Here is a 23854-nt window from a genome sequence, read left to right as displayed (position 1 = left end):
TGAAAAAGCGTGTGCGAACAAGGAAGCGTACAACCCTGACACAGTTACACCAGTTCTGTCTGGAGGAATGGGCCAAAATTCCAGCAACATATTGTGAGAAGCTTGTGGAAGGCTACCCAAAATATTTGACCCAAGTTAAACAATTTAAAGGCAATGCTACTAAATACTAACAAAGCATATATGTAAACTTCTGACCCACTGGGAATGTGATGAGAGAAATAAAAGCTGAAATAAATCATTCTCTCTTCTATTTTTCCTGACATTTCACATTCTTAAAATAAAGTAGTGCTCCTAACTGACCTAAGACAGGAAAAGTTTTCTAAGATTAAATGTCAGGAATTGTGAAAAACTGAGTTTAAATGTATTTGGCTGAGGTGTATGTAAATTTCTGACTTCAACTCTAGGTAATTTCTGATAAATATTACAAGATATGACAGATTAAGTCAAATAGGCCTCAATTATTAACTCTGCCCCTGAGCACCCCTCACATCTTTCTGTGATTGGTGTAAGAAGACAGTACAACACAGAGAAATATCAAAGCTTTATTTTAAAATGTATAATAGAGGAACAGTAGTACAATTGAAAGAGCAGGAATTTTTTTTTAATTTAAAACGTTAAAAAAAACAAAACAACAACGGATAAACCTGATTTGATTTGTGTTTGAGGTGAGCCCATGGCCCTGTTTGCATCACTGTAAGAGAGTTGAAAAAATACATCTTTAAAACAGCTTTTACAAAATACAGCCGGAAAAAACCTTCATCTGTAGTGTTGTTTCTTTTTTGTCTGTTACAGCATTTAATCTAAAGAGTACATCGTTGTGAACTGAACAGATACGCAGACAAAACAAGAAAAATATAAACCGAAATGATGGTGAACAAGCACGTGAACAGAATTAGAAAAGGTCAGTGAAAAGCCAGGTCAAGGTGTGAAACCAGTTAACTGCAGCGGTGTGCCATCATTTAAATCAACTAATTAAATATCTATCTATATATAATTAATCCATTTTCATTTATATATATACGTATATATAATATCCCTCCCACAGTGACCTGAAGGCAAGTAATACAAACAGGATCTTCTATACAGCTTTTAAAATACACTTTCATCTCGAGTAAAGGGAAAGACCATTTCTGTATCAGTATAGCACTTCAATATATCCACTGCATATGAACAGAAACTCCTGTTCCTAAGAATTAACCAGCACACAATATTTCTTATAAAATACACTGGTATCCAAAAGTTTGAATAATGTACAGATTTTGCTCTTATGGAATGAAATTGGTACTTTTATTCACCAAAGTGGCATTTAACTGATCACAATGTATAGTCAGGACATTAATAACGTGAAAGATTACTAATACAATTTGAAAAAAATTTCAGAACTTCTTAAACTACTTCAGAGTTCTCATCAAAAAAATCCTTCATTCCTCAAAACAATGATTGAGTGACGAATTTCTAGAGAAAGCTGTTTCTATTTTGCCATTTTTGACCTAATATTGACCTTAAAACATGCCTGTCTATTGCATACTGTCTGCGTCAAATCTAAAACAAACACAAAGACAATGTTAAGTTTCATTTAATGAACCAAATAGCTTTCAGCTGTGTTTGATATAATCAAGTGATTTTCTAGGACCAAATTAGCAATTTAGCATGATTACTCAAGGATAAAGTGTTGGATTTATGGCTGCTGGAAATGGGGCCTGTCTAGATTTGATAAAAATTAACCTTTTTCAAATAGTGATGTTGTTGTTTTTTACATCAGTAATGTCCTGACTATAATTTATGATCAGTTGATTGACACTTCGGTGAATTAAAGTACCAATTTCCTTCCAAAACCGCAAAATCTGTACATTATTCCAAACGTTTGGCCGCCAATGTAGGTGCTTAAAATAAAAAAACACATTGTATGAACAAAAACAAAATAAAAGCTCAAAATGGAAGGACAGATAAAACAATATATGCATCTAAGGGTAAAGTGAATGATAGATTTTAGAATAAAAACATTTAATTCTGACAACATACACAAGCAATGATCTACACTAAATATTTTACCTGGTTTTCTTATACATTATTTTTAACAATTAAACAATGATTTTGGTAGGACAAATAGAAATTAACAGTCTTGATTGCATTTGGAGTCAATACATATAAAGCATTAAATAATGAAATGTCAAAGAAAAAGTTCCGCATGGAATAAAAACACAACAGTTTAAATCTATTTCCATCCAGACCGGCTTTGGGGAAATAAGAAATTGTTGAACACAGAGTAGTAAGTGCCTGTCTATGCGTTATCATAGACCTTCCACTCTACATTAGCATGAGCAAAGTGTTTTCCACTCAGCAGACACACAACAAAGTCAAAATAATCTCTTCAACTAAATAAAAACCATCACAAATATTACGGGGGGAACCAAAATTAAGTTTGGGAATCTACTGGAAACAACCTCGATCATCTACATCAAAAACGTTACACAGGTCGTTCAAGTGATTACAAGTATGCTCAGTACCACTAACCAACTCAGGAGGGTCAAGGACATCAGGTTGTTCCACCTATACAAGTACTGCCAGTAGTTTTAACAACAAATGGTATGTTTGAGTGTGTATGTGCATTTAATAGAAAAGACGTTAAAAACGGAAAAAGCACACCTGATAGGCTCCTTAGCACAACAGTGTAAAGTACAAAGCTGATTAGCATAACTGAGTTGAGTAGGCTTTACGATTATTAACATCATATACAGCTTGTAGGTCCAATATTTAAACATGATAAAAACAAAAGCGTTACAGCACCAAACGTTTCCATCATTTGGCAAAATTCAAGCTTTAAGTGAATGTCAAAATGCTTTATAAAGTGTTACTGTGATGCTGCGATCCAAATAAAGCTAGCAATAATATATTCCCCTTATATTTGATAATTTTCTATTCCCCCCCCCCATCTATTTTTCTGCTTTACGTTCTCTCAGCATTTTCAGTAGTTTGTGTCCTGCAAAATCTTGGTGTGCATTCTGCTTGGCACGATCTAACAGCCCCGTATAACTTAATTATAAATATGGCTGTTGTGAATTAGTCACAAAACAGATTTTTGGTTCCAAGATTTGTGCAGGGAAAGGAAAATGTATACACACATGAAATTACATATATATATATATATATATATGTAATTTCATGACATTTAACTAGAAAGGAAACACACCAAAAAAATCTTCCTGTGTAGATAATCCTCTTGAGCAATATACGATCAAATCTTTCAGGAAGCTCAGTGAAACAAATTAAGCAGACATACAAAACAAATCTAAATCTATCATTTCATAAGACCATATTATTTTTCTTCATAAATTAAATAATTAATATTTCTTTTAATATGATTGGCCTATTATAACTCAAAAACACTGTACACCCTCAACCCATACAAAAGAAAAAATACATGACAGAAAAACCTGATTTTTTGTTATATATCATTAAACCTCTTCCTCTGACAGGCACAAAGCCCAGACTCTGACACATAAAACAATCTTTAAATATTGGAGTCTCTCTCAAACAAAGCTATATATCTCTTTGACAAAACTTCACGTGCAACAAAGAGGTTTGATAGCACTTTGGAATAGTTGATTGTTTCCCAGCTATTTTTTTTTTCATTGATTTTTTATTTTGATTCGTTTTTCTACCAGGTTATGTTTAAATTAGTCCTCCTCGGGGGTGCCACCCACGTCACCCTCACAGTTGGATTGGTCAATCTCATTGGGCTCCTCCCCTTCTTCCTCCATGTCCTCATCTCCCTCTCCAGCCTCCTCGAAGTCTTCGTCGCGGGCAAAATCCAGGTCCTGCATGCCCTCTAGACCCTCTTGAGTGCCCTGGTGGGAGTCAGCGCACTCAGCGCACACACCATAGCGCCGAGAGCCGTGCCGTATGCCTACGCTGGCTGCGAGCATGAAGATCTTCTTACACACCATACACTTGTATTTCTTATCCTTTTTGTGAACCTACAAATAAAACCACATGAACAGGGATATAACTGAGCAAAGCCCATTCTGAGTGAATCAGAGGGTGAATCTCTTGAAACCTGTCAAGAACATGTCTAGGTCGTATTTCATGCCAAAATCAAAAGAAATTATATTTTGATTCATGTTTCTTTAACCAAACAATAAAAGTATCCACCTTAACTCTCATTACAGTAATACCACAAAACAACTTATTCTGAATATAATAATTTTATTACATTGTAAGGTGTATATCTGTTTAAAAACACTATTTCTGTAATTCCTTTTTGGTGGCGATAAAGTTTTAAATTGAAAAGATAAAACGTTTTATCTTTTCAATTTAAAAATGTTGCTATAATAAATGTAATGAGAATCACCATTAAGAGTAATGGAAATAACAACAAAGCTCAAATGTAACATATTCAAAAGCATCTTGGCAAAAATAATTTTAGGAGTCATGAAAATGTCACAAAAAGATTTTTACTTGCGATGTTGGTGTTGAAAACTAAACTGTAGCCAACATGTTTTTGTGAGATTCACCCATTTATGAGACTTGATGTTTCTCTCTTACCAGGGAATGTCTCTTAACGTGCTCTCTGCGAGTGAACAGCTTTCCGCAGATGTCGCAGCTGAAGGAACGCACACCCGAGTGGATGATCAGGTGTCTCTTTAGTGTTCGCCGGTGCTTGGCAATGTAGTTACAGTGGGGACACTTTAGCTTATTTAGGGCGTTTTCAGATGCTTCACCTAGGAGAAACAACACAAACAAAATCAAATGGATTCTCAGCGGTTTTTACACAGTTCTTGAGACATAAACAACTTCAATGTGACTTATAAAGAGCATCTTCTTTATATGGCACAAGAGAGGCAGTGACAGAAATAGTATATGAGTGTGCAGTAGGGATGAGCAAAAATACATATTTTCAAAACTGGCTAGATGTTGCATAGCCTGAACAACTTAGTCTTACAAAAGACATGTATAAGTAGGTTGATTTCAGGTTCACCTGCCACTGATATGACACATTTATTAGGGGGCATTTATGTAAAACCCATTCTTGTGCTCAAAAACAGTTAGACGGCACGAAATTAAACAAGAAGAATGCAGGGATTTGAGCTGCGGTTTTAATGTAGGACTATTTTGGAAAATGCTACATTTATGGTGGCACGCAATGACAAATACATAGTCTGAATGTGAATTGAAATCTGAGAGCTTACCTGATTGTTTTTACCATGCAAACTGTATAACACCTAAAGCACAGCAAGCTATATTTGTGTATATGTACATGTACACTCAACGAGCACTTTATTAGGAACACCTGTACATCTACTTATTCATGTGATTATTTAATCAGTCAATGGTGTGAAAATAATGTAATACATAAACTCATGCAGATATAGGTCAGGAGTTTCAGTTACTGTTCACATCAACCATCAGAATGGATCTTAGTGATTTGGACCGTGGCATGATTGTTTGTGCTAGACTGGCAGGTTTGAGTATTTCTGTAACTGCTGATCTCCTGGGATTTTCATGCACAACAGTCTCGAGAGTTACTCAGAATGTTGCCAAAAACAAAAAACATCCAGTGTGCAGCCGTACTGCGGACTGAAACACCTTGTTGATGAAAGAGGTCAACTGAAAATGGCCAGACTGGTTCGAGCTGACAGAAAGTCTAAGGTAACTCAGAAATCCACTCTGTACAATTGTAGAAAGCAGAATAGCATCTAAGAATGCACATCATATCAAACCTTGAGGCGGATAGGCTACAAAAGCAAAAGACCACATCAGGACTTTATTAGGACCGCAGTGTTCATAATAAAGTGCTTAGTGTATGTAGAAAAATAAGAGAAAAAACATTGCAAGTGTGCATGTGTTGTCAAAAAGAATGTTGGCCCTATCCTTAGTGTTGCCCTCATAAAAGAAAAACTCTACACACTGTGAAAGTGTGTCAGTTGCCATGGAAACCACATGCCAGAGGCAATAACTCTAATAGTCTAATGTAATTTGTCTACTGATAAACAAGCAGTATAAAAAAAAAATACTTTAGTAGGGACAGGATACTGGAAACAGAATTAAAATATCTTCTTTTGGCTTCTGAAAAGATTAATTCCAACACTTCAGTTCTCATAGGGGTGGTGTCTCATGACAATTAGACCGGCGCAGTCTCTACTACAGCTTGTGGGATGGGGGTCTGGCTTTGTTTGAGCCAAAATGGCAAAAGGATCCTCAAGCAGGTTGCCAAGTGGTGACGAGAGCCAGAACACCTGGGAATTTTATTGAGGATCTAAACACCACCTTGTAGGCTAAAGAACAGCAATTGTGCAGAGACTTACAGTTCACTTGTTTCTGCAGCCTCAAAATTAAAGTTCAATCTGTTGCCATAGACTTTTTGGGTACTTGAAATGGTTAACGATTAATCTGTATTCTAATTTGGCCATGCTTGAGTAATGAGACTGCTCAAGACCATGCAAATGTGATACAAAGAGCGAGACTCTCCTTGCAGGTCGCATTCAGTATGACTTACTGCTTGGCCAGATCTGTAATGTAACACAATGGGAGATGGTGGTAGCGAATGGACTCTGTCTATACTGACCTCAAACCCCCAAGGACACATAGGAATGAGACTAAATGGCCTCTGTTAAACCTGAAACCTACTTAAGGACATAAACGCCAATGCGTTTAGCTATGCAAACTTGATTTCACATGTCATTGTGTTCCCAAAATGGGTCAGAACGCAATTCATAACACAACGCAATTATACCTTGCATTTTCACCATTGGCGTAAGAGGCGCTATATCAAGCATTTGCTTAAACCATCTTCTACGGTCAGTTTGCTCTTTCAGGTCAACTACCATCTTGGCAGTCAAAGCCACAATTTGAAGTTATTTAAACGGTCAAGTTTGCAGCTAGCTACCTGAATACATAAGTGTTTAATGGCACAAGCATTTGAAGTCCCCCCTTGAGTACTGAGGTTTATTACAACCACAGTAAAGCAAGAAAGAACATTTAAAATGTACAATTGGTTTGCACACTTGCAATGCATTGATCAAGTATTAGCATCTGCGTAGTCGTACTTGAGTAGAGCATGTTGCTCTCCTTCCTGTACCTTCTCACTACACCACACCAGGGATTCTATAATCCTTGATAATTTTACAGCACTATTTGTGCCCAAGTGTAAAGGCTCTACTTTGTTTGACGCTGATCTGCGTATCTGCTCTGCGCACGGCAGCAACTGTTAATGTGTGTCTTTATGGGTGTTTGAAGGAAATATGATGTGTAAATAAATGGGTGAAGCCCTAAAGAGGATCATCTTACACACTGTGGATATACTGGCAGGCAGACCAAAGCCTATAGATCCCACTGTAAGTACCTCTGCTGTAGGTCCACTCTGCCTGGGTCAATATTTGGAATGGCAGAGATAGTTGGGCTGCATTAGCAGGATTAGAGTGGGATGGTCCTGGCAGCGCTGCACCTCAGAAGAGGGAATCAGGGGTAGTGTGTGTATACAAGGGGGTCATTGCTGCAATTCAACCACACTGTTTGGAAAAGACTGAAGCATTTACAGTGAAGGATCCTACTGTGACCCTGAGAGAGAGGACAGAATGGCTTCTCTGATCTAAAGAACTCACCAACATGACCAGATCTTTAACCATCATGACTGATTTGAATGTGACAGTTTTGGTTTTACAAGGTCATTTGTGGTCTACACAAAAGATGTTAAAGGAACAGTTCATCCAAATATGAACATTCAGCCATTATTTTATTCTGTGGAACACAAAGGGATATGTTTTGAAGTATGTATGAAAAAGAGTACCATGAACAATGAAATCATACAGTTATCAGGGACAATCATGCTTCAAAAAGGAAAAAAGCCCCCATACAGGCAGTCCATGAAACTTGTGTTCTAATTTCCAAGTCTTCTGAAGCCATTTGATAGCAACAGACTGATTGCTATTAATTTTTAAATCATTCCCTCCGCTATAGCTCTCGTATCTCATTTGCAATTTCACATATTCAAACTTGTCAGTTGACAATCCCATTTAGCATGACTGACATCAAATGTGGCTGTTCAGATTGTACACCTGTACAAGACTGTAGACCAAAAACCTGGAAGTCTAATTTGCCATGGGTTCAATCTGGATTTTCAAAATGTTTTTTTTTGAAGATATGAGTAAAATAAGGTCTGTGGTAAACATTATTTGACAATATGTGGAAGCTTTGATCTAAAACATAAATTACACACAATCATACCTCAAACTTGAATTTTGAAGACTTATTGAATTGCATACTTTTTTTAAAAACCCATGGCGAATTAGACTTACGGGATTGCCTACAAACGTCAAGGCTGAACAGTCAATACCCTATATGCCAATGCGAATGAGATTTGAGAGGCTGAGGGGCAAATTATCCACGAACAACAACTTAAATTGCATTCTGTTCTTCACACAAAGCAATCATATAGCTTCATAAGACTTGGAATATAGTGTACAAGTCATACGGAGTAGTTCTATGGTGCTTTGTCTTTTTTTGGAGGGGGCTTGACAGCCTTTGGTCACTATGATTTAAATGTATATAAAAAAAGAGCAGAGTCAACATTGTCAAATGTTTCCGTTTGTATTCCATGGAAGAAAAAAAAAAGTCATAAGGAGTTTAGAATTTCATAAGGGTGAGTAAACTGTGACAGATTTTATTATTAGAATTTTTATTTTTTGGTAGAGCTAACCAATTAAACAACATCTCCTGCCCTATAAAAAGCCCCAATTGAGAAAGAAGGAAGTAGACTGCAATACAAACGTACACATGAACAGATAAGCACATGTATGCATGTGTAGGCAAACCTATGCAGGTATGATCTGTGAGCTCTGGGCAGCTTGGCACTTTTAGGTGCCCTAAGGAATATGAGCTAAGTGCATCTGAGAGTGTTTAGGAAGCCTGAGGGTAGAAGATTTGCCCCACTTCACTTCATTATCCTGCATTAGAGAAGCCGATGAGAGAAAGCCTCTTCTCAGAACCGTGTCACTTAAGACATGATACTCTTCCACACTGTGCTCTACTTAATGGGGCAGAGAGTTTCAAGCATGACAGCTCGGCTGGATGGAGAGATTATGCAGGTTTTTCATGGTATGAGGTGGAGAGAGGGCCGACTCCCTTAATAAAAGGCAGAAGAAAATGGACTGGCCACTCTAATTAAAAAGGGAAGATGGTCTTGTGGCCCTGACCTACACAGGGACTGAGGAAAAGCAATCATGAGGCAAGACTGTGGCTGGTCGAGGCATGTGTGCATGTGTTAGGAGATAGTCCTGTTCGGAGAGAAAAGATGAGGCAACTGCTTACAATGGTTTTTCTAAACAAGCAAAATGTCAACGTTTGTTCGTTGTAGTAAGCATGCAGCGAGCACGTCCGTACGGACTGTCGCATTTTCTAGAAAAACGAACTGCAATTACCAAACCACAGTAATGAGTAGCCATCCCTGGTCATACCTGTGCTAATATGACATTGTACTGTAAATATAGAGTAAGGGCAAGTACATAAAAGGGCTTTAAAGTCTGGACCTCCAAGACTTATGTAAAACGTTTTCCTCCTGTTTAATATATTTTCTGTTTGAATGATGTTTTATATTAGGATATAAACTGGAAAATAAATATAATAGGATTATATACAGGTGAAACTCGAAAAATTAGAATATCGTGCAAAAGTTCATTAATTTCAGTAATTCAACTTAAAAGGTGAAACTAATATATTATATAGACTCATTTCAAGCAAAGTAAGATATGTCAAGCCTTTATTTGATATAATTTTGATGATTATGGCTTACAGCTTATGAAAACCCCAAATTCAGAATCTCAGAAAATTAGAATATTGTGAAAAGGTTCAGTATTGTAGGCTCAAAGTGTCACACTCTAATCAGCTAAACACCTGCAAAGGGTTCCTGAGCCTTTAAATGGTCTCTCAGTCTGGTTCAGTTGAATTCACAATCATGGGGAAGACTGCTGACCTGACAGTTGTGCAGAAAACCATCATTGACACCCTCCACAAGGAGGGAAAGCCTCAAAAGGTAATTGCAAAAGAAGTTGGATGTTCTCAAAGTGCTGTATCAAAGCACATTAATAGAAAGTTAAGTGGAAGGGAAAAGTGTGGAAGAAAAAGGTGCACAAGCAGCAGGGATGACCGTAGCCTGGAGAGGATTGTCAGGAAAAGGCCATTCAAATGTGTGGGGAGCTTCACAAGGAGTGGACTGAGGCTGGAGTTACTGCATCAAGAGCCACCACACACAGACGGGTCCTGGACATGGGCTTCAAATGTCAAACGTCTTACCTGGGCTAAAGAAAAAAGAACTGGTCTGTTGCTCAGTGGTCCAAAGTCCTCTTTTCTGATGAGAGCAAATTTTGCATCTCATTTGGAAACCAAGGTCCCAGAGTCTGGAGGAAGAATGGAGAGGCACACAATCCAAGATGCTTGAAGTCCAGTGTGAAGTTTCCACAGTCTGTGTTGGTTTGTGGAGCCATGTCATCGGCTGGTGTTGGTCCACTGTGCTTTATTAAGTCCAGAGTCAACGCAGCCGTCTACTGGGACATTTTAGAGCACTTCATGCTTCCTTCAGCAGACAAGCTTTATGGAGATGCTGACTTCATTTTCCAGCAAGACTTGGCACCTGCCCACACTGCCAAAAGTACCAAAACCTGGTTCAATGACCATGGTATTACTGTGCTTGATTGGCCAGCAAACTCACCTGACCTGAACCCCATAGAGAATCTATGAGGCATTGCCAAGAGAAAGATGAGAGACATGAGACCAAACAATGCAGAAGAGCTGAAGGCCGCTATTGAAGCATCTTGATCTTCCATAACACCTCAGCAGTGCCACAGGCTGATAGCATCCATGCCACGCGCATTGAGGCAGTAATTAATGCAAAAGGGGCCCAAACCAAGTACTGAGTACATATGCATGATTAGACTTTTCAGAGGGCCGACATTTCTGTATTTAAAATCCTTTTTTTTATTGATTTCATGTAATATTCTAATTTTCTGAGATTCTGAATTTGGGGTTTTCATAAGCTGTAAGCCATAATCATCAAAATTATATCAAATAAAGGCTTGAAATATCTTACTTTGCTTGTAATGAGTCTATATAATATATTAGTTTCACCTTTTAAGTTGAATTACTGAAATTAATGAACTTTTGCACGATATTCTAATTTTTCGAGTTTCACCTGTAAATAAATAGGCTCATAAAATTTTAAAAGGGAGAAGAGAAAACTTCATCCATCTTTTGTTGTTGACATCAAATATGTTCGATTCTAGTGCAGCTAATATGTTAAAACAGTATATTTAAAAATCTAAGGTCCACCACATCCTGAGACATCAGCCATTTTTAAACAAACTATATTCAAGTTTGGAATCGGATGTAATCCATTTGCATACTGAAAATTTGTACAAGAACTAGTAGTATGATTTCGTGCCATTTTAAAAACAGCATCTTCAAGGCTGTGTATTTGGCCTCTGATAAACATGGATATACCATTAGCAACCAAGAGGTTTACAGAACTGGTCTTTGAGTGTGTGTGTGCGTGAATGTGAGGTGTCATATACACTATTTCCATACTTCCTCCTTCACAGGTTTTAATCAAACAGACATAGTTTAAAGACAGCAGCGAAGCATGATAAAGTGACAGACAAGGGTGGCGACATAACTCAAATAATCACACTACCACAACCTGAATGAGCTCAAAGACACCTCCAACAAAAGAAATCAAACTTTTTTTTTCTTGTGCACCTGCTGGGTGTGTTAATGATATCTAATGACACTTAAATTTGTTGAGACTGATGATTTAAATTGCATCTGGTTTGAAGAGCACCCTCTGAGTGTCTTCCAAGGCACCATTTTGTGTGCCGGAAGAGAGAAAGTAATTATGGGTAAAGTACCGGCATTTTCTGAGAGGTAGGAGTAGTCCTCTCTGGTGTAGGAAGCAGATGGTTGGATGAACATGCCCTCGTCAAAACCCTCCTCTGGCTCTGGTGGGATGTTGTAGACGAAACGCTTTGCAGCCTGTTTTTTCCGCCTGCCGCTGCCTGGTTCCGGACGCACCTCCATTTTGACGGCAGCCCCAGTGCCGGGATCTGGCTCATTCCAGGCAAACACCGCCCCTGGGCCATGTGGCTCGGTCTCTGTGGACTCTGAGGAGTTCTCGCCTCCCCATCCGGAGCTTCCCAATGCACAGCCTTCTCCCCCCGACACCTCCACATCGCTTGGTTCATCCTTCACTTGCCCGCTGGCCTTGATGGACAGCTTGGACAGGATGCTGGTGGCCCAAAAGCTGCTGGGCTTCTTGTCGGCACCCTGGCAGTCTTTTGCCACCGTCCGCCGCTTGCTGTAGTCCACCACCACCGAGTCGGGGGCCTCCTGCTTAATGCTGATGTTGAGGGCATCTTTGATGAATGCATGACAAGACTGGACCACCTCGGTCATTTGGAGGAAACTCGCTACTGACATCACCTCGATGGCATTATGGCTGGTGAGCAAGAGGTTGCCAGAGTAGAGGAAGTCCAGGATGACAGAAAAACCCTGCACGGCTGCCACGTCTAGGTGCGTGATTGTAGTTTGGTCACAGCTCTCACTCTTTGTCAGGCAGTAGAGGGTCTTGAAGTAGCCACTCCCAGCAACCAGGATGTTCTTGTGTGCTCTGAACACCTGGCCGCTCACCACGATTTTGACGTCACAGAGAATGCCACTCTTGCGCTGCTTGTCCAGCTCTTGCAAAAGCTGATAGCAGTAAGAGTTCTCGTTGGGCTTGCTCCTGTAGTCCTCCACTTCCAGGCTCTCTGCATCCTCTGGCCTTTCCATTTCCTGGTGGAGTGACAATAAACAAAAATGAGAATCATCATTAGTCTACAGTGTAAACACAAGGTAGAGGGCAGGTGTATGGTGACAACTCCAACAAGAGAACTGGTTGGACAGGCTCTAAAGCTGCAATATTGTGGGAACTACAGTGAAGATAAACCCCCCACTCACAGGACACATGCTCTGCGCCCTTGTAAATGCTCTTTACGATGAGAAATATTTGGCCATTATCCCATCCCACCATCAGTGTGCATCATCTGCTCTCACAATTAAAAAAGAAAAGAAAAAAGAACTGGCTGGTACCTACCAAGAGTGAATGCACACAATATATTTCTGTATTGCAAAGCAGATGTCCTAATCCAGGCAGAAATTCATACAGCTCAGGCCGTGCATTTTTGTCCTCCTACTACACAGCTGTGTTTTTTGCGGAAGTAATTCAGATTAAATCTATTTCTCAGGGTGGAGGCCTTCCCAAATCCCCTCCTCCACACTGGCCTTATCCTGGTAGATGGGGTTATTACTGTAGCCTGATCCAGCAACAGCAATTCCAACCAGTAGTCAGAGAGAGAGAGAGAGAGAGAGAGAGAGAGAGAGAGAGAGAGAGAGAAAGCAACCCCATTTCTCCACACAAAGCCATCACTTTCCTCCAGGCTCATTGTTCAGAACTGCTTAATGCTACACTGGAGCTTTGTGAGAAAGCACTTTCAACAACTCCCTAGCACACTTACTAGTGATGGTTGCAACAAACTTACAAAGACAGCGGGAATTAATGGAACAGTTCACTAGTTAAAAATGGAAAATTCTGTCATCATTTAGTACTCCAAAATTCCATGACATTTCCCCATGACATTTCCAGTCCTGGAAAACACAACGAACCCTGATACTTAAACTTGCTGCATCAAGATACGTTGCACCGGGTTTGATGTCAATGACAGCAAACACCTTTGGTTCTTGGATGCCTCTTATTAGAGAATAAGTGAATACGGACTTAAATCCTGATTTATTCCTCACACAAAGCTATGGAGTAACAAGACTTGGAAAAAAGCGCACAAGTGCTACGAACAACTTTATGGTTCTTTTCTGTTAAGAAGCTTGACAGATCCTGGTCATCAACATGATCACACAGGAAATCAACATTTATATTCTACCAAATTACTGACAAGCTCCATCCCCCATCAGACATTTTTGCATCAATTCAAATGTTCTCACCACCTCTTGCGGCTCTTCTGATTGCGCAAGCAATCTTCGAGACATGGGTTCTGGTCCCTTGGAAACCAGAAAGTTCACATAAACATTGGTGAGCAAGATTCAGAGGTTGCATTTTTGCTCGAATTACATTTTTATTCCAGTGACGGTTGGGGTTTGGGTTAGGGGGTTTACATCATAAAATATTAATTACTGACAACTCCTTTAGTCTACAACTCATTTTGGATGTGGACATTTCACATTTGAAATGACATTTCTGTGGATTGTAGCTAACATGTGCCCATACGTTCAACAACACATCCAGCTTAGGCCACTGGGGACAGTGGTTCAAATGTCAGTAAGCACAGACCAATTTCAGTAGCAGAAATTTTGACCTACAGTCACTTAATTCACAGTAAAACCACTGAAAGAAAGATATACAGGTTTGGAACAATATGAAGGTGAGTAACTGATGACATGAACTTTGATCTGTGTTTGTGTGAACTGTCCCTTTTAACTAAAATATAACTATTGCCCCAGTAAATTTTGAAGGATAAGACTGAGGTGAAGCAGAGGGGGTGTTAGACTAGAATGAATGTCTGATTGTGGTGTCACAATATTCCCACTATTGTTCCCTTATGACTATCCAGAGAGAGCTTGACTGTGTGCCAAGCCATGCTCTGGTGAGAGGACAGATGATGTGGCAGCTATGAGTAGAAAGAGGGTGTCAGGACATAGAGTAGTCCGGAATAAACCCGTTTTTCTTTCTCTCATACAAACTCACATACTGCTCACCCTTTCTCCAGATGTGCCACGTGTAAACCTACTACTACAGAACAGATGCTTTATGAAGCTTTTTAAAAGTATGCTCTATTGTTTTGTTACTGTCAACAGTTATGTTGTGTCAAATGCGTTTCTCGTCGCATAGTGTACAACATGGCTTAAAGCCCCGTTGGGTAAATGGCTCCTTTGATTTCTCCCAAAACACTAAAAAGCAACAGAAACTGCCACAGCACTTTTCTTAACACATGTTTGGCAAACATTTCCTAATCCATGATATCATTGTGTGCAATATCTAAAGGTTAATTGTGGGGCAATTTGATACCATTTTACATATTTTTTTTTTTAAATGTTGCAAAATGTATGTATCTAAAGAAAACACATTTATTTTGAGACAAAATACTTTTGTAATTTTCAGATTTTATCAGGGTAGTTAAATCTAAAGTTTTTAAATAACTGTCTAATAAGTGAATGGATAGTATTTGGGGTAAAAAGCCCCCTATTGCAAGGGCTAATGGCTCCCATAAAAAGTGGGTTGAATAGATTTGTTTTGAAAAAGTTCAAAGTGGCATACATTGACTGATCTAATCACAATGGAGATTCATTTGTTTATAGAACACTTTTATGAAATGGCAAATGTGATTGAAATTAACAGGAAATTGTGCACCCTTTTCTGAAGTAGTTATTTCGAGTAAACATTATATTAATTTGTTGTATATAAAAAAAGCATCTTGCTGTCTCAAATAAATTTGCATTAGTTGACAAATTTTGCACTATAAATATTGTACCTATATCTACACAAAATCACCAAAACAACTTACTGGTATTTTTTTCTTTTTCACACAAATTATGTTGCTCCATCAATATTCAATATTCAATAAATTATATATATTTTTTAGATTTTGATACAATTTGTGACCAGAAAAAGTTCCTTAAGGTGCGCCTTAATAGGATGTCCCCTGATATTAAATTCTGTTATTCTGTTTATTAAAAGTGTAAAAGGAAAGAAATGCATTAGTTTTACAATAACTAAAAATGCCAAAATTATGACTTCAGAGTTGTGCTTTTGAAACAAATTTGAGGATTTTGTTAACTCAGAGTTGCCCTAACATTGTAAGGATCTCTGAGCTGTTATATTTTTTTTTGTTGTTAATACTAAAATATCATTCATAACGCTATACATCAAAGAAAACAGGAAATAGTCAGTCTTTTGATAAAACTTCACAGATGAAACGCTCTGTGGTTTCTCTCTCCGGTTTCCCACCCCAGACTTTCATTTTGATGTGAAACAGGAACAACGTTCAACCACCGCCAATACCACTAGCTCGCTCTTGTGCTGCAGTTAAACAGACAGTGCCTCTAAAGCTCTTCAGGTGATGAGCTATCAACAACCATTATCCTGTTGTATACTTCAAACATGTTCCATTCACAGTAAACCCAAAAATCTCCCCAAAATTTCAACACATGGCCTTCAGTAATACAGAGCCCTGCCTTTATCACCATTGAGAATACACTACGCAAGTGGCACATTAGCGGAATATTGTGCCTCCAACAACATGGACGGCAGTTTTGTTTTTCTTGTGTATAGTCTTTCAGAGCCATCCCAGCCCCTGAGGCCAGTGCCTGGTCCCCTCATCCAGATGCACGAACAATGCAGCAGTGTGCTTGACCCAAGGTGTGGGAGGGGAATGCCAGGATCTGGGCCTGCCAACAAAGACAAGGGCTCATCGATACGGAATAGCCCCCCCGTACCAACAACACAACAGCCCCCCCCAAATACACACATATTTCACAAGTAGCAGACAGTAAGGGTGGGGACCTTCATCTTTATTGAAGCTCACTAACAAGGGGAAAATACTTTAAGGGCAGACTCGAGAGTGAGGCAACCCAGATACCCTTCTCTAAATGGGGTAAATGAATTACAGCCACTGAGAGAAAAGGTTTGATATGGACTAGGGCTGAAATGATTAGTCAACGTTATCGATAACATTGACAATAAAAATGTGTCAACAAAAGTTTTCGTTGTCCAATAGTCGTTTGATCCCATTTAACAACATGAGATCAGATAGAAAACTACTTCTGGCACACAAGATCAGCACTGCAGTTTGCGCCTGACCGAAGAGAGGAGGAATTACACAGCTTACAGTGCAGATGCACTCTAAACTTTTCAGACAGTTTCACGTGATGTAGACCGCAAAGTATGAGGGAATTATAATGCCTAAATCCAAAATAAGTAAATACAGAAGCATTCCCGTTGTGAAATACAGCGGAGCCGGAGCTGCCGTTCCACTGAAGCAAAACTTGCATGTCAGAGTGTCTTTAAAGGAAGCACCTCGCCGTTATATCTTTAATGCATCTTTTATTAAAGTTCAAATAATAAGGAAGCAGTTCATGTAAATAAGTAAAAACTTTGAAACTGGCATATATCTGTGCAGTCAGAGCCACTTCTATGAGTCGCGTGAAGTGACCTGAACTAAGGGGGAGAGATTGAAACTGAACCCGGCTGATGTACACTCTGGTGCGAGAACACTCGTCCCTCACGCAAGCTTGCTCCAGTTAGATTATAATGTGATGGCTCACCAGGAAGTGAATCATAATACATGTGTTACAGTGTGTATCTTATTGTGAAGGAAATCTGAATTATGCAGCTCAATTAAGAAGAGTTTGTTGAGAGTTAAAGATGTATTGAAGTGAACAGAAAGGTGAGAGATGGTAGTCATAGCCCATTATCTACACTGCAGCTAAATACTTTTTGGATTTGTTTTGGCTAGTTTTCCAATATAAATGTCTAAAACTCCTTTAAAATAAAGTACATTAACTTTATTAGCTATACTGCAGAAGACAAATTTATTGTCTGAGGATGTTGTATATAATAATAAATATTCAAATATTTTAAAATATCAAAAAGGGAATTTTCTATATGTTTATTAATTTGCCAGTGCAGAAAAGACAAAATATAGTTATATTCAAGATACATTCAATATTTTGTCTTTTCTGCACTGGCAAATTAATAAACATAGAAAATTCCCTAATATTTAAGATACTTTCTCTAAATATCTTATATGTTGCTTCTCAGGGAAATAGTCGGTTAAGAGCTAATGATTAATCATTGCAATAATTGACTGAATAGTCGAATAATCGTTCTAATAATCGTTTGATAAGTCGATTATCAAAATAATCATTAGTTGCAGCCCTAATATGGACCAGTAAAGAAATTTTGCCCATTATGTCATACAGTTGCAGCACAGAGAAACATAATAGGTCCCAATTATGAAATTGGCTATTGGAGTCTACAGTCTTGCATAGCCAGAGCAGTCTTTCTTTATCCAGACAGCAGGCATCCCTATGCTTCACTCAATTAGCCTACAATAAGTTGTCAGATACTATTCTTCCATGGTCTTGTGATCATACCCTTTTCCTAAAACACCACTGAGAAAAAAAAGTAAATGACACATGTCATAGATTTCCAGGTAACACATTTCTCTGAATCGTGACTCTACATATTATGTAGCATGTAATTAAAACTAATTGTGAAAAGGTTCACTGATAGAGGTCACTTGAGAGGGTGAACCGAAAGCATAACTGGGTTGAGACCTTCTGTAGCGTCTTAACCCCACTGTTGCTAGAGAGGCGGCTGTAATCCCTCCTCCTCCTTTCCTTCCTAATTAGTGAGGGGTATAAACTGAGTTAGTAGAACACTTTATGTCATCCTGATTAGAGTGACTGGAAATTAGCATAACACAAAATCCTATGTGATCTTAATTCCAAATCATAAATACTGTGCCTTCTGGAGGGTATTATATTTAGTAGGTTATACAATTCAGTCATTTGTGACTTGGGACAGGGAACTGAATTTTCATTGCCAATTCAGTAATACTCTTATTTTTACTTTAGTCTCATTGTGTTAATTGTAGTTGCCTGCACATATCAGGCATAGCTGTCATTACAGGCAGAGACAACATAATTTACTCCAACCAATGTAGCAAGTGACACACACTATCTATGGATCTTGGGGAGTCACCTAACACAATGCCTCTAATTTAGGTGTCCTAAAGGGGAGGGTGAGATGCACCAGAGGTCAGTTTTTACAGCGAGGCACCAAAGGAAGGGGGTTGGGAAGGGGTGTGGCTCCCCAAAGGTAGTAGGGTCAAGCCCTTGCCATTTTGTGACCTCTGTGGCAATCAGTTAGTTACCATGACAACCAGGGTTGATAATTACAGTGTAATACATGCATGGGTTAACACAGTGAGGCACAAATAAGCAAGCTGGGCAACATTCTGAGCTATAGTCTCAGTAAGAAACCTATTATTTAAACAATAAGGTACGAGAGGGTATGCTTTATTGTGAATATTGTCATGGCTGAAGGGCGTTGTTGGGCACAATGTAAAACAGTGCCTTCAACCCCTACAGCAGTGACTATATTCACAATATGGCACAGCTTTGAGTGCTTTATTGCTGTGATAAAACGGTCACCACACAATTAAAGAAACAAATGTTCATTAAAATGTTATATTTTTAATTAAAATCATGAAATGCCATCCTTCTGCTAGAAGAAATAGTCCCTGGCAGTAAAGAGGAAATTCAAGAGTATAACTGCCAGCTGTGGGTGCTGCGGAGTGATACAAATAGAAGTTCAGTGAAGAGGTAAGAGCTGTGCTTTATCGTGAATAAAACACGGCTGTTGACCAATCAGCATCCAGGACCGGAACTATCCGTTTTAGAATAATTATTAAACAGACAAAAAATTATCATCTCTGATATGAATCCTTACAACGTCAAATATATAGAGGTTTTACTGGCGATTAAGCACTCGGATAATGTAAAAGACTGCCATTTTCAATGTCCAAAATTCATTAATGTTTGAACAGGTATTAAAAACACCCAAAGCAAAGGTCTTTTAGCTCACCTCACTAACTGACAGTGCTGATCCTATTAGCTCAAATATGCTAACCTGCTATCCTGAGTAGTCAGTAGCTAGCAGACCTGTTAGCTCGCTGAACAGCCTCGAAAATGCCCTTCATGTTCAAAAAGAGAGGGACAAACCTCACCACTGGTTAACTAAAGACGAATTAACACACCCAAGCTCGGCTCTACCGTCAAACAAACTGCCCCCGTCCCCTTTATGGGTGTAAAAACGTACCTGTTTGGTCGGGTCATTCCTGCCGTGCTCCGAGGACAGGTGATGTCTCAGCAGCAAGGCCCGCTTATAATTCCGACTGCCTTTCACCAACTCATCGCTGTTGTTAGTGGCAATGTTATGGCACCAAGAGCAAGACATCAGTCCCGTCTCCTGGCAAAATTTGAGCCAGGGGAACTCCTGCAACCAGGAGGCTTGGAAGAGCGAGTGTTTCTGCAGCAGCGTCTGTGGTCTCATCTCCACCAAGTGCTTTCTGGTGCCCGCTTCCTCCTCAGCTCCCGTGCTCCCATCCTCCCGCTTCACGCCGTTGCCGATCGGCCACCTACAGCCACCCCCGGAGCTCTCGTTTTTAACCATTATGTCGTTTAAAGCGCCTTTGTCGTTATCTTTCCCCGCTGTCCAACTGCCCCCTTCCGGGTCCTCCTCTGCCTCCGGCTCTGTGCCGTCGCTCACGGACCCCCCTCCCTCGACTTTCCCCAGCGATGGTCCTTTCGCCCCCAAATCCCTATCGTCCTCTTTATCCGGCTTGTTCCCGTTCAAACGTCGCTCTTGACAGGCCGGGGCCTCACAGCTGTTCCCGTTGCTGCCTCCTCCGACAGCACTGGCACCGGTGACGGCTAATCCACCTCCTCGGAAAGCCAGCGACCTGCGGTTTCGCTCTCCGGACATTTTCTGAAAATAAATAACAATCTATAACTTTTTCAGCGAAAAAGATCTAAACCGACTAAGTGTCCTCCGCTCTTTTCAATACTTAATTATTTCGCATGAAATGACCTGTTTTTTTCCCCCCGCTCCGGCCTCCTGGTAAGAGTATGTAGGTTATGCGGAAATAAATAGGGGTTTTGAAGGCATAATGAATTTCAGGGTTCTGTCTGCGTCCGCGCAGGCCCTGCAGAGGTCGAATGGCAACGACTTCCCCCACAATGCATCTCGGTGACAGTGAGGGGGGCTGCGGGAGGGGGCCTCGTGTTAAAAGGAAGATGGGGGGACGCCGAGCAGCCAGGGGGCTACTTGAGTTGATGACTGCACCCATTTTCCGCATGCTTTTTAGCTATAGAACTACACTTCTCGAGCCAACAATCATTGTATTCCTTTCATGCCCTCCCCTGTGCATGTTAGCGGGGCTGACTGACATTAAACACGTCGCTCCATGTTTGTCGCGCGAGTCCTGTTGAGCAGGACAGATTGGGTTTTCGCGACGGCACCGTGCATAGGTGTATTTTTCAGGTGATGTCAAAGATGGATACACAGGCTCTACTATATAATTGTAACAATATTTTTGTTTTATTTTTAACTTTTTGAAATAAGTAACACATCTATCATAATGGAAAAATCCAGATGAAAAACATAATACTGTATAATAATTATGTGAAAAACAACAACTACAAACTCTAATTAATTTCTCAAGTTGTAAGATATGTATCTCATTTTATATCCCCACAAAAATTCATTATCGAAGTAACCTTGAATTCAAGGTAAAATAATTTCACTGATTTACGTTCACGTTCACTTAAATTATTATTATTATTTTATTTTTTGCGAGTTGTTACAGTTTTTATATTTCCTCATTTGATGCACTAAACAACATTTGTTTGCTTTATATTGGTTTTCCCCATATTACGTAATAACTGTGTATATATGTATTGAGGTTTAAAAAGTTTTAAAGAAAAAAATGTATATAATGATATATTCAGTATAGTGTAAAGATACATACTGTTGGATGACTGTCCATATAAGCCAGTAATAAGAGGCATTGTCTTTGGGGGTCTCTTGTTTCACTGTAGGTAAATTAGTGACTTTGAGCCCACCCATGTGAACACATGGGATCTGGTCTTATCTCCAGTAATAGCTCTGGTGATAATTCTCCTTATCATGCCAAAATTCCAAGGGTGAAAGTAAGTGTGTCTCCCTCAATATCCAAAAACACTGCAGTTCTGGTATGGAGAAAATTAGTAACGTCCTCATCCTGAATGTCTTTCTTTCATTAAAGGTGCTATATGTAACAATTTTCATGTATTATTTGCCTTTTTTGTTTTTGCCAATCTGTGAACAGCTTGTAATGCAACTTAAAAATGAGTCCTTCCCAGACTACATTGTTTGCCTATTAAAGCTTTTGTGGATCAAAACCGACCCTGAAATGTCATTCTTCTTATTGGACAGGTAAGCTTACATACCTGCAAAGCATCTATAGTGCCATAAGGATTGATCTGTGTACTTTTAGCTAACTTGATCTTGCCAGCACAGTCATAATCAATGTAATCTGTATTCAGCAGATAAACTACAATAACACATTAAATGAATGACATTGTTCAAGATAGTGCAAAAAGACCCATTCATTAGTGGAACGTAACATGTTTATACAGAAAATATATACATTCTGTTATTATAAAACAACAGTGCATCGATATATCAAAATGACAGTTGTGATGGAATCACATCAATACTGAATTGTGTCAACATATTTATAATGTACAGTCTATTTTATAAACGGCTACTGTCGGCCATTGATAAAGCTGGCTAGCTAGCTAACGCCGACATAGGCTATCATATAAATGCAGTCAATGTATCATGCAAATAAAAGTGATTAAATGTATCTACAGTCTTGCATAGTCAGTCCTATATTCACACTTTGTTTTAGCCCTGTTCCAGCACTGGAGAGTCAAATATAATATGCAGTCTCAAAATTTGTAGTAAAACGACATAATTGTGTAATTTTAATTATGTTACCTCATCTGTCAGCAGTCTGTGAATCACGTTTAGTCTATACGTTAAGTCATTGTTTTGGTCGATGCTTGCGTCCCTATGGAGTGTGTGCACGAGCACGAACTTCAGGGAGCTGGCTGCAGTTCTCTTAATGGCCACACGTGTCATTAATAACAAGGATTTCTGAGTCTAACGTATTGCATCTTTAGGGAGAAAAGATAAGTTTAGGCTTTAGAGCATATTTAAAATCAGTAAAAATAACATAAACCCGACAATTAGCCCATTCTTGTAGCCTATACATTTTAAATGGTGTATTTGTTATTCTAATTCTAATTATTTTAATTCTAAACCCTTTAATTATAATTATTATTTTATTTAAATTAGCTTACCTATTCTTATTATTACCTAATTCTATGCTATTAGTATTTATGTAAACATGTACACAAGATCAAGTTCCGTGTATAGCTTTTGGTAGGAAAAAAAAAAAATCTAAGCTCTATACACCGATCAGCCACAACATTAAAACCACCTGCCAAATATCGTGTTGGTCCCCCTCGTGCTGCCAAAACAGCTCTGACACGTCAAGGCATGGACTCCACAAGACCTCTGAAGGTTTCCTGTGGGATCTGACACCAAGACACCAAGGCAGCAGATCCTTTAAGTTGCGAGATGGGGCCTCCATGGATTGGACTAGTTGGTCCAGCACATGCCATAGATGCTCAGTCGGATTGAGATCTGGGGAATTTGGATGCCAAGTCAACACATTGAACTCTTTGTCATGTTCCTCAAACAAATTTTTGCAGTGTGACAGGGCGCATTATCCTGCTGAAAGAGGCCAATGCCATCAGGGAATACCATTGCCATGAAGGGATGTACGTGGTCTGTAACAATCTTTAGGTAGGTGGTATGTGTCAAAGTAACACCTACATGAATGCCAGGACCCAAGGTTTCCCAGAACATTAACCAGAGCATCACACTGCCTCCACCGGCCTGCCTTCTTCCCATAGAGCATCCTGCTGCCATCCCTTCCCCAGGTAAATTACACACATGCATCTGGCCGTCCACATGATCTAAAAGAAAACCTGATTCATCAGACCAGGCCACCTTCTTCCATTGCTCCATTTCTGACACTCACATGCCCATTGTAGATGCTTTCTACGGTGGACAGGGGTCAGCATGAGCACTCTGACCACTCTGCAGCTACGCAACCCCATATGCAGTAAGCTGCGATACACTGTG

At 39.4% G+C, this 23854-nt stretch overlaps 2 protein-coding genes across 3 annotated transcripts in view; one reads left to right on the top strand and one right to left on the bottom strand.

Annotated features, from left to right (window-relative positions):
- LOC127619914 (tumor protein D52-like) overlaps nucleotides 1–23854 on the top strand; it is a 206421-nt gene that overhangs the window by 149686 nt on the left and 32881 nt on the right. The window lies entirely within an intron of this gene.
- Nucleotides 546–22709, bottom strand: LOC127619903 (zinc finger and BTB domain-containing protein 10-like). Of its 2 annotated transcripts, none has more exons than XM_052092935.1 (5): nucleotides 22640–22709; nucleotides 19916–20584; nucleotides 11895–12816; nucleotides 4546–4721; nucleotides 546–3977 (listed from the first exon to the last, which is right to left on the bottom strand). In XM_052092935.1, the coding sequence occupies exons 2-5, from the start codon at nucleotides 20579–20581 to the stop codon at nucleotides 3678–3680; spliced, it is 2064 nt and encodes a 687-aa protein (XP_051948895.1). In that variant the 5' UTR covers nucleotides 20582–20584; nucleotides 22640–22709; the 3' UTR covers nucleotides 546–3677. The 2 variants fall into 2 exon arrangements, with proteins under 2 accessions (XP_051948895.1, XP_051948894.1); XM_052092934.1 differs by lacking the exon at nucleotides 22640–22709 and adding an exon at nucleotides 20687–20826.

The sequence above is a fragment of the Xyrauchen texanus genome, chromosome 26 (genome assembly GCF_025860055.1).
Source record: "Xyrauchen texanus isolate HMW12.3.18 chromosome 26, RBS_HiC_50CHRs, whole genome shotgun sequence".
NCBI lineage: Eukaryota > Metazoa > Chordata > Actinopteri > Cypriniformes > Catostomidae > Xyrauchen > Xyrauchen texanus.
This window is presented reverse-complemented; position numbering and strand designations above follow the sequence as displayed.